General features: G+C 38.0%; 2 protein-coding genes across 2 annotated transcripts; both read left to right on the top strand.

Moving 5' to 3' along the window:
• Positions 1-203: 203 nt before the first annotated feature.
• bco1 (beta-carotene oxygenase 1) lies at positions 204-4,245 on the top strand (the record flags this gene model as incomplete). Its single annotated transcript, XM_084054638.1, has 11 exons — positions 204-267; positions 425-553; positions 648-777; positions 1,044-1,191; positions 1,284-1,434; positions 1,939-2,153; positions 2,551-2,805; positions 2,998-3,103; positions 3,203-3,297; positions 3,809-3,920; positions 4,079-4,245. The coding sequence occupies 11 exons, from the start codon at positions 204-206 to the stop codon at positions 4,243-4,245; spliced, it is 1,572 nt and encodes a 523-aa protein (XP_083910764.1).
• A 2,305-nt stretch (positions 4,246-6,550) lies between these two features.
• Positions 6,551-10,165, top strand: bola3 (bolA family member 3). Its single transcript, XM_084064338.1, has 4 exons — positions 6,551-6,720; positions 7,298-7,421; positions 9,154-9,242; positions 9,495-10,165. The coding sequence occupies exons 1-4, from the start codon at positions 6,685-6,687 to the stop codon at positions 9,555-9,557; spliced, it is 312 nt and encodes a 103-aa protein (XP_083920464.1). The 5' UTR covers positions 6,551-6,684; the 3' UTR covers positions 9,558-10,165.
• The last annotated feature ends 1,777 nt before the right edge of the window (positions 10,166-11,942 follow it).

Here is an 11,942-nt window from a genome sequence, read left to right as displayed (position 1 = left end):
TTTCTGAATACTCTTCGTGTCTGCCCTTAACTCATACCACCATCATAAAGCATAACAGACAGATAAGATATGACGTTTTGACTAACGTTCGAAGATAATTACATAAAAAAGGGTGTGGTTTATCGTGCCCTTTATAAGGCAGAACAGTGTCCTTGGTTTACCACACTGGATCTAGTAGAGCTAGTAGAGTCAATAGAGCAAATATGTCCTACGACTACGCTAAAAATAAAGAGGAGAGGCCGGAACCCTATACAGCAGATGTCAAAGGTATATTCCAAAATACTGAGAAGAATTTAGTGACGTTCAACGGAAGTGACTGACAGCAACCTTAGGACTCCATTCCAACAGAAACATTCGGTGCCTGCAAGAATTTCCTTTAATTTCTGAAATATGAGTTTAAGAAGGCTCTTTCTCTTTGATTTAGGCAACATTCCCAGCTGGCTCCAAGGTACGCTTTTGCGCAATGGCCCTGGCATATTCTCTGTGGGGGAGACAAGTTATGATCATTGGTTTGATGGAATGGCTCTAATGCACAGCTTCACATTCAAAGATGGTAGGTGTTCATGATAAATGAAAAGTCCAACTATTTAAACTTAATTTTAAAATGTTTGATTAATTCTATTATACTAATACTAATTCTATTTCAGGAGGGGTAATCTATAGGAGTAGATACCTAAGAAGTGACACATATGAAGATAACATGGCAGCCAAAAGGATTGTGGTGTCTGAAATGGGGACAATGGCTTATCCAGATCCATCCAAAAGCTTCATCACCAGGTATGCCTTTCCCTAAAACACTTGATAACATAAACATTCTAAATGAGTACATAGCTGATAGGAAATAAACTTGTTTCCTAGCAATGCAATTCCACTAACATGGTCTATGCTTTGCAACTTTCTCTTTATCTGTGCAATAATGCCCACAAGGGCATTTTGTGATTTTGTTTTGTTACTCAGAACATATGTAACGTGTCTCCTTTATGCTTAGTATACATTCTTATAAATGGCCTAAAGTATTTACCAGAATGTTTTCTCATTTTCAGGGCAATTACCTTTCTAAATCACACAATTCCAGATTTCACAGACAACTGTGGCAATAATTTTGTCAGATATGGGGAGGAGTATTATGCCACCTCTGAAACAAATTACATTCGCAAAATTGATCCTGTGACCTTGGAAACTCTGGAAAAGGTAATATTATCTTGTTGTCTCAATGTATTAAATGATGACATAATTTGATGACATCAGCATTTGTTTATCAGAGCGTTTCACATCCTATCCAGGTGGATTACCAGAAATACCTTCCTGTGAATCTGGTGACATCCCATCCACACTATGATAAAGAGGGAAACACCTACAACATGGGAACTACAATAGCGCACATGGCCAAGACAAAATACAATGTGTTTAAAGTCCCAGCCACTTGTGAGAAAGGTATGCAGAAGTTGTTATACTCAATTTACACCTGAACACCTTATTGTATTATCCAGTGCCAATTTAATAATTATTAGTAATCACTGGCTTATTGCAAGCCAAAAATAAACCACTGTACATTCTGCACAATTGAAAACACAGAAAAGCCAGTATTACTTATCAAGCTACAGTATTCTGCATTATTCTCTTTATTAACCACTTAAACCCTTTACAGTATTTAATTTACCGGGGTCCCACAGGGGTCCCCAATTGGCCCCCTCCCTTTTCCTCTCTACACCAAATCTGTTTGACGAAAATAGACGACCTTAACATGTCACAACACATTGTGAGCTTGTACATGCTATTTGCACCAAATGTTTGCTTATCATGACATGCCTAGAATAGGGTCGCTAGGGTATTTAATAAGTGGTAAAGCCCTATGTATTTTGTTGTGTGTCGAATAGTAGAAATAGCCTATCTACAAGCATCGCATTGAAATTGTTTTCCGCTCTTTTTCATGATCAGACAAAGGCTCAGCTGCACTGAAGAATGTAGAGATAATCTGCACACTACCCTGCCCCTCCCTCCTCCAACCCAGCTACTATCACAGTTTTGGCATGACAGACAACTACTTCATCTTCATTGAGCAGCCTTTGAAACTGGACATCGTCAGGATGGCCACTGCATATATGAGAACTGTCAACTGGGCAAGCTGTATGAAATACTCTCCTGAAGAAAATGTGAGGGTCAAGGCATAAACTATTGATTATTTTATAATAAAAATAACAATTATTATTATTATTATTATGATAGTTATAATAATATCACTTACACCCCCTTTACTTTTGAGCAGAAAGAAAAAAGTAGACAGACTCAGACGTGACTATTTTCATAGAGGCCATATTTGAACATAAGAATGTATGTATCAAATGTAGCCAGGTGTGAGATGTAGGAATCTCACATGACTATACTTGCAGGACATGATACATTTTAGGAATGAAGCCGCAGGCCATATAAAATCTGCCCTTGTGCCACGATTGCCCCCCGGGCCAGACTTTGGACATGTCTGCACTAAGCAATTGTAATATTCATCGATATCTTGTGGCCCTAATTGTTTCTTTTAATTTGTTTGAGCAGACTCTGATTCACCTCATAGATCGGAAGACAGGCAAAGAGGTGGGGACAAAGTACTTCACAGGAGCGATGGTTGTCTATCATCATGTGAACGCATTTGAAGACGATGGACACGTGATCTTTGATGTCATCGCCTATGAGGATAACAGTCTTTATGACACGTTCTATTTGGACAAACTGAAAGAGTCAAGCACCTCAGACAATTCAAGTAGTAAACCAAAATACAAAAGATTTGCTCTCCCTCTACAGTCTGATAAGGTGAGATTTCTCAGAATTATCTATTCATGCGACCCTTCACAGTCGCAAAAATCTTTCTTTTGAATTATTAATTAATTTATAGGAAACTTTTTTTTTTGTATATATATATTTACTCACAACCCATAAAAAGGCTCCTGTGAAACACTGGTTTAGTGCCAGTAATATTAAGTATTATTTCCTTGTTCTCTGTAGGGGATTGATGTAGGAGAAGACCTGGTGAAAATCAAATACACCACAGCCAGTGCTGTGAAGAAGAAGGATGGAAAATTGCACTGCCAACCACAAGTCCTTTTTGAAGGTAAAACTCAGAAATACAATTATATGAAGTCACTTTCCTTCTTTTTAAGTGGTGATGCTGATTTTATGAGTTGTTAAATTCTCAAATGAATCCCAAAAGGTGTAGAAGTACCCAGAATCAACTACGACAAGAATGGCAAGAAGCACCGATATGTATTCATGACGCGTGTGGAAATGTCTGCAGCGGCAACAAAGGTAAAACTACATAGTAATACAGTAACATCTTGATGATAAACAAAACATATGAGTAGTCCATCGACAGCAGAGGGTATAGAGTTGTCCATGGACAGTAAAGGTAGAGATCAGTTTGAAAAAGATCAGTATGAGTTATCAGACGGGATACAACATCAGATGAAAAAATGGGAGATTCGGGCACTCGAAGTTAAAAGAGGGAACAGGGAGCCTTTCATTAATACAACACCAACATGTTTCGACCTGAAGCGGTCTTCATCAGAGCTGAAGCCTGATTTTGTCAAGGCTTTTCAAGATAAAAGAATGCTGCCCATGCGTTTCAGCTCAAGGGATCCTACATCAAGGTGTAAAGGTTTACACCCTGGTTACACTCTGAGGATATGGACATTGTAAGCAGGCAGTCTGCCTACAATCTAATCTTACACTGCAATTATGGTTGATGCTTTGGTGGTTAGAGTCTAACCAGTCAGCTACTAATAAGCCCCAACCTACTTATTCTTATCTATCAATTTAGATAATGAAATTTGACACAGAAACCAGAGCAAAGATTGAGTGGAGCGAAGAAAACTGCTGGCCTTCAGAGGCTGTCTTCATTCCCAAGCCAAATGGGGAGGAAGAGGATGATGGTGAGACACATATGCTCAAACTACCATAAAGCTATAATTTGAGTGTTGCTTTGAGTGTTTGAGTGTCGTTTTATACTCTGGATCAAATATATTATGAATACTGCTCAATATTTCAATTTAGTCTTCTCTGCATAACTCACCATCCCTTGTCTTAACAGGTGTGGTTTTAACATCGGTCATCAACTCCAACCCAGGGCAGTGTGGCTTCATCCTGGTGCTTGATGGGAAGTCATTCACAGAAGTAGCTCGGGCATATGTTAATGCAGAGCTGCACATGGATATGCATGGACATTTTATCCCTGCCGAAGAAAGTACTCAACTTTAGTTTGTACATTGTAAATTATATTGTTTGAATTATATTGTCTTTTTTTAGACAACTCGTTGATATACATATTCATGTATTTATAACAGATGTTTTCCCCCAAAAAAGGGAAACAAGGGATGTTGTTCATCATTTAAATGTTTATAGATTTTTTTCAATGACATATTGAATTTTGGTGTGATTACAGATTTGTCATTTAGTGTTTCTCTTATTTTATTGTATATATTATTGTAAGACAGTTTGCAGGACTCATAATAAAGGTTGTACTGCGTTATTTACATTATTAAGCATCCTTTGAATGGTTCAAGTGTACATTACTATCACACAGCCTAGGTGACAAATATTTCCTCATCTTAAGTGGGGAGTGTCATCTGGCATTCTTTCTGGAAGAATAATCCAGCCAAAGTTAAACATAACTGAGGTTGTACATGTAGTGAAAGGGAAGGACAAAATATTACATATAGGTTACACTACCAGTTATACATATGCTATTCTCATAGCTCATTAACAACCATGATATAAGCAAAGAGATTATCTGCTCATTGGATCTCATCGGCTGCACTGGGTAACAGAGAACATGAATTAATGAATTGCTTGCCAGTGGATGTTGTTGTTTTCTTTTTAACAATTTTTCACAATTTCTGCTTTATTTCAATGGAGATAATAAACAGAGAGAAATGAAAGGTGCGATTACATAAAGCAAAGAGTTTAGGTCAGATTACAACCTGGGCCAGCTGCATGAAGCACTTAATCCTTATTTATGTGGTGGTATAAACTCTTATCAAGCTCACCTGGTTTCCGGCCTCACGATCATTGTGTTTGCATAATATAATTCACCCATAAAACAAGAAAGACTTTCCAATGAAGAGCTCAATGAGCTGGGTATGGCAAGGTACTACAGTAGTGTACAATCCAGGGTAAACCGGCAATGAGTCACCTCCATAGAGTTATAATATGTCGGGTCCCCTCACCTGGCCTCCTGATGATTTAGCTTGAGGAGAAGTCATTAGATGAACTCCTCCCGCTTGACGTTCCTGAATCTCTGCATCTCTGGTGATGCTGCAGTGATAAGTATGAGAGGACAAGACACATTGTGCTCTATAACCAATGGTGGAAATAGTACTCAATTTTCTTTTTTACTTAAGTAAAACTATCAATACTGCAATGTAGAGATACTCTTTATAATATTACATTATTTTTATTATTAAAACCGTGCAAAATAACTATAAGTTAACCCAATACTACTTTAGTACAGCATAGATGAGTTCGTCCAGGAGAGGGCGCCAGTGTCCACATCCAAACACATACACGCAGAAAGAAAAACTATATAACTATATATAACTGTTAGCTAATCTAGTTCGTTTTATCCTTATTTTTAACTCTATGGTTTTATCACGTTGCTAGTTTGCTCAACTGTCAACATACAACTAAGTAAAAAAGTAATTAAGTATCGCTTTACTGTCAACTGACTTTACTGCCAACAGACATAGCCTTGGATCAAGACTATCATAGATGTATTTTATCGAATCTGACTTTTATTTTTCTTGGCCTGCACCACCAGTGCGTCCTGCACTTTCACCAGTTGAGCCCGTAGCCTACTTCTCCGTACACACTAAATGTAGAAAACATATATATAAGGTGCTTACCCCGGTTGCCCAAAATGTAAACTCTTCGGAGTTTTTGTGCACTGCATTAGTCCATATTTTTCAATAGATGTGTGTTTTAATCGCCGTCTGTGTCGGATTCTGTCGGTTCGGTTCCCTGTATTCCTCAATGGCCGGTAGTTACGGGGCGCATCCGTTGAATGCCAGAATTACACTCAGTGTAAACAGGAAGTAAACGAGGGGGGGAAATGGCGTTCGGCCACAGACGGGATTAAAACACATATCTATTGACAAAATACGGACTAATACAGCGCACAAAGACTCCGAAGGTGAGTTAACACTTGGGGCAACCGGGTAAGCACCTTATATTTTGCATTTGTACACGTTCGGAGAAATACAGGTTTTACTTGTGAAAGTCCAGGACGCACTGGGAGGGGTGCTAGCCGAGACTATCGTAGATATAAAAAAGCCAAATCGATAAAATACATCTATGATAGTCTTAATCCAAGGCTACAACAGACAATAAGAAAAGGGCATATAACAATTACACTCTTAAAGCCTTCTATATTGCGCAAGGGTGTCGCGTTTTAAAATAACAGATCTATAAGCTAACTACGCGTCGCATAGCTTTTTGACAAGCCGGATGTGCCTGGTTGCCTGTTGTACTACGTCATAATGCCGCGACGGCTGTGTTTAGTTGTTTGGGGTTTGTGTGGATCTGAGGGCATGACTTTTAAAACCGCTCATCAACGGATAGTGGGATTTTAATGCACCATAATTGCAGTTTGCATTACATTATATTGACAGTTTGTGTCGCAAACAGGACGTGACTGGAACTATGATGTCCGTTTCTCGATTTCTTCGCATCAATCAAGTAAATGATCTTACGAAACTATTCATGACGCACAGACAGCAGCAGAATGAACAGTTAACCGTTACTTGCAGCGATATCAAACTTTGACACTTTGTAGCCAAGCCTTCTTCCTATCAGTGGTGGTAAAAGTACTCACATTGTTTACTTTAAGTAAATGTGTCAATACTGCAATGTAGAAATACTCTGTTACAAGTAAAAGTCCGGAATTAAAAATGTACTTGAGTAGTGCATAGTGTTGGCATCAAAATATACTTAAAATACCAAAAGTAAAAGTATTATGCAGAATGTAGAAAGTATTATGCAGAATGTCCCATGTCACAGTTTTCAAATGTATAAACATACATTTTCTATTCAAAGTTTAAATAGGGCTGAAGTGGTTAATGTATGTTTTGTAATGATAATCCAATATTTGCCTCTGAGATGTTTAAAACATTGGAAGTACTCCAGTAAAGTAAAAGTATCTCAACATTTTACTTAATTACAGTACTTAAGTAAATGTACTTAGTTACTTTACACCACTGCTTTCTTTAATTTATTAATTCGTTCATTGATTGTGTCCTGTTTTTTTCCATTGAAGGTTGTTCTTTCTAGATGTTTGCAGAGATGTCTGTCTTCACAAACAGATGGAGAAGTCCGCATCGCACAGATACTGAAAGAGAAGTTTCCTCTAGCCGCATCGCTCAAAGTTGTAGATATTTCAGGTAATGTAGATAGAAGCATTGTGCAAAATAGATTAATATTTAATGCATGCGAATATGCTATTGGTTCATGATGAGGAGCAAAATGTCAACACTTGACAGCTGTCTGTTTCACACTGACAAGCTAATTGTTCTCTTAATTCTCAAGAGTTTTGCTCCAGAAGGTGTGCTTATGAATGTCCTAATTAGATAACCTAACCATTTACATTGATTAGTCTTTAGACAGTAGAGAATCTTGAATACATTTACTAACTAAAAAAAAGTAACGCGCAACCACCTGGATTAAAACCCTGATCTCATGGTAGCCGCAAGCAATTAGATTATTTTTTTTTATATCTGGAATCTAGAGTTGCAATACAAACCTTTGACAGCCCATACATCCAAATAGAAAATCTCTATATAATTTCTGAGATATATAATATCTGATTGTATTAAACAATGTTAAACTCACCAACATTGCAGCTATACGGAAAGCTTGAATAATCTCTTTTTATCCGCAAAGTTTTTGTTTCATAAATAACCACCGTAGACATGGTATGACCTACTTTCTGTCAAGAAATTCCGTGCAGGTGATCATTTTTCCAAGTGTTCGAGTTTTGAAGCACTCGTGGGAAATCAGTCAATGGTCCTGCACACTACCTGTTTCTACATCGCACATAATACAGGAGGCAGCAGGACGTTGAGTTATTGAAAACGAGCGTTTCCAAACTCCAAGAAAAATAATCACCTGCACGGAATTTCTTGACATAAAGTAGCTCATACCATGTGGTGGATTCTTATGAAACAAAAACTTGACTGATACAAAGAGGATAATTCAAGCTTTCTGTACAACTGCAATGTTGGTGAGTTCAACGTTGTTTAATTGTATTAATAATGAATTGCTATAAAAAAATGCAATTCATTATTAATACAATCAGATAGGACTTTTCTGTTTCTGAATCTAAGAGTTGCTTGCGGCTAGTCTCATGGGAAAGGGGAATTCCCCTCTGTCCAAGGGAGACAGAGAGGATACCACATACCATGCTCAACTAGGTACGCGTTAGATACCATGGTAAAATAGTGCTATTTTCATATAAGAATATTATCTTCCAAGAATACAACTATTGTCTTCCAGAGCTTTTTCTGCATAGCCACTTGGGGTCCCCTTTGCTGTTTTCTATTCTAATCTTTATGTTAAGTTTTGAGCTATTGCTCCTTCATATTAATTGCATTCATTACCTCTTCGTCCAGGAGCAAATCAGAGACCATGCTACACATTGCATTAGGGTTATTACATTTGTAACAAAGCAGAAAAGGGGACATTTCTTTTTTCTAGCCTTTTGTTGTTCAACATATTGCTAAATTAGACAATATACAATCTTACAACATGTCACATCACAACGCCTTGTGAGTTTGTAGATCTGCCATTTGATACAGACATTTATTAAAATGTTTGAAAATCTGCCCAAAATAGGGACACCAGGATTAATGTGGTTAACAAACATTTTTTGTTAAATTGTGATATTATCACACACAAAAATCAAGCATATTAGACACTCTACCATAAAGAAATGTATGTATTTAATTCTGTCTGACTGGAAGCAGGGATAAAACATCCCCAATGGCGATAACAATTAATGACCAGAGGGGGATATCAAAACAGAGGCATGGATGCCTCCCCAGCAAATTGAACCCTTTGTGGCATACCCTTGTCTATGATATCACTGATGCTTATCTGATCCTGTGCTGTCCTCAGGTGGATGTGGTGCCATGTATGAGATCCATATAGAGTCTGATGAGTTCAAAGGGAAAAGAACCATTCAACAACATCAACTCGTCAATCAGGTAAACTCATCACAAAACGTAGCCCACCTGTCGACAAAGCACGACAAAGCATGAAAAGAACACATTGCATGTGTTTCTGCATTTGGTGCACTGATCATTTTGACTTAAATTTTAGAATGTGTTTTGTCTTTATCTTTTGATTAAAATGAGTTCTAGTCATAAGTCTTTAACAGTATACATACAAATTGATTCATTGGCCTATTATTATTATTATTATTATTATTCAACAACTATAATATTTTCTACCCACAGGCACTCAAGGAAGAGATCCAAGGAATGCATGGATTGCGAATATTCACAGATGTTCCAAAATAATATGAGAATGAGAAAGTATTGATAGAATTGAATGTTAATTGCTATTGCTCTGAGGATCATAATATTGCTGCCAGGTCTGTATTTTACGAAGTCAATTGTGTAATAAAATGTAAAGATTATTTTACTTTCTAAAACAATATTTTATTTATTTGTTTATTGTCTGTGAAGTGGTTGAAGTTCTGTGAGATATCTGAAAGCTCCAAGGACAATGAGTGAAGCTATGATGTGCAGAAAATGAGACTTTGTGACAGGAGTCATTGTGAAATGTCAAGTCAGGTAGGTACTAGGGTTCCTGTTAGTGTAACTATGGACTAAGCTTTGCATGAACATGTCTCATGTATAATATTTAATAAAGTTGAGATATTGCTACGTTGACCTGCAATTAGTGTTACGGTGAGTAGACAATTTGTATACAACCTTTTCTTGACTTGTTTTCATATAATTTTGCCATCTCACATGGTCAGCACAAATGTCTACATGTAAGCAGCATTGAGGATGTACACCTTTTGTCAAAGTTCCAATTATTTGTATGCACAGATGGTGCAGAGGTGAGTCAGTGGTGATAATGCAGTGTTCATTGACCAAAAATGTTTAAAAAGCCCACATCGAGGACAATAAACAATGCGACATCCCTGCTCCTTTGCCATTACATCATGGGTCTTCAACAGGGGGTCCTCAGAGTTACTACAGGGGAGCCACCAAATATTTGTCTGTTATGAACGTTTGATTTTACATGAACATTAGCCGGAATTAAATAGCCGGTCTACAAGCTCGGGCGAAGACCCCTTCATTACCTTCACCTTCACCTATCCCATAACCCCGGAGGGTTGTTGGGGCACCACAGACGATCTGTTGACCAGCTCTCTCCATCCCCCTCTGTCCTCGGCAGCTCTCATTGCCTCACTGAGTTTCAAGTGAGTCTATTCTCCGATGTTGTCTTCCCATCTTTTCTTCTGTCTCCTGCCACCTTGTACGGTGCCTTGCAGGATGGTCTTTGCAAGGCCTGAGGATCTGGTGATGTGTCCGTACCGCCTCAGTTTTCGCTTTATGACAGTAGTAAGCAGGTCATCATGTGGGCCGATGGCTTGGCTGATCTTTTGCTGGACTTCCTCGTTGGTGACATGTTGGGTGTAGGAGATACCCATGAGTCTTCTGTAGCATCTCATCTCCATGCTCTGTATTCTCTTCTGGAGCTCTGCTGTAAGGGTCCAAGTTTCACAAGCGTATAGAAAGATTGAGATGACAAGTGAGCGCATTAGTCTCATTTTTGATGCCAGACTAATGTTTTTGTCTTTCCATATGGGCTTGAGTTTTGCCAGGGCAGCAGTTGTTTGAGAAATTCTGGCAAGGACTTCCCTTTTGGATCCCTCATCGGACACGATTGCTCCGAGGTTTTTGAAGCTAGACACTGTGTCCAGTGCCTGTCCATTGACTTTGATGTCTGAGCGGATGCCATTGTTGTTGTTGGTCATCATTTTGGTTTTATCTGCATGGATTTCCATTCCATAGGCTCGGGAGGTGGTATCAAGCCTTTCAACTAGGCTGGCCAGTTCTATTTCTTCCCCAGCTTCCCCTTCATTACATTATTCCCCAAAAACATCACCAGCAGGTGGTGCTGTATGTAGTAGGCTACCATAACTATTAAACTGCAAACTGTTTGATAAACTTTTCAACATGGGTCCTCCTCTGTCATCTGAAATAATTATACTCAACAATGATGTATAGTGTTTATTCGTGAGGAAGTTTATGTAATTTTGGTTTAAGCACACGACGTGAAGAAACAATATTCATAATAAATAAGCTGATGACGGCAAGATATTGATGTTTCCATTGAGAACGACGCACGCACGGTCAGTGGTGGAAAAAGTACTCGCATGTTTTACTTAAGTAGAAGTATCAATACTGCAATGTATAACCACTCTGTTACTTAGAATCCAGAATTCAAAATCTACTTGTTTAAAAGTAAAAAAGTATTGGTATCAAAATGTACTTAAATTACCAAAAGTAGAGAGTACTCATTATGCAGAACGTCCCATTTCACACATTTTCTGTATAAAAATCTTTTGGAAATAGCCGATCTACGCAAGCTCACATGGTGCATTGGGCAACCCATTGTGAGCTTGTAGATCGGCTATTTTCAAATGGCCGAAATAACTGAAGTGGTGAATGTTTTGTAGTCATAATCAAAATCTACAAAGTAACTAGTAACTAAAGTTTTCAAATAATTGCAGTGGAGTAAAAGTACAATATTTGCGTCTGAAATGTAGTAGGCTTAGAGGTAAAAGTACTGAAAATTTGAAGTACTCTTGTAAAGTAAAAATACCTCAAAATTGTACTCAAGTACAGTACTCGAGTAAATGTACTTAGTTACTTTCCACCACTGCG

This window comes from Gymnoscopelus microlampas, assembly GCF_963454915.1.
Source record: "Gymnoscopelus microlampas genome assembly, chromosome: 1".
Lineage (NCBI taxonomy): Eukaryota > Metazoa > Chordata > Actinopteri > Myctophiformes > Myctophidae > Gymnoscopelus > Gymnoscopelus microlampas.
Note: the sequence above shows the minus strand (reverse complement) of the source record. Positions and strands in the feature narration are given on the sequence as shown.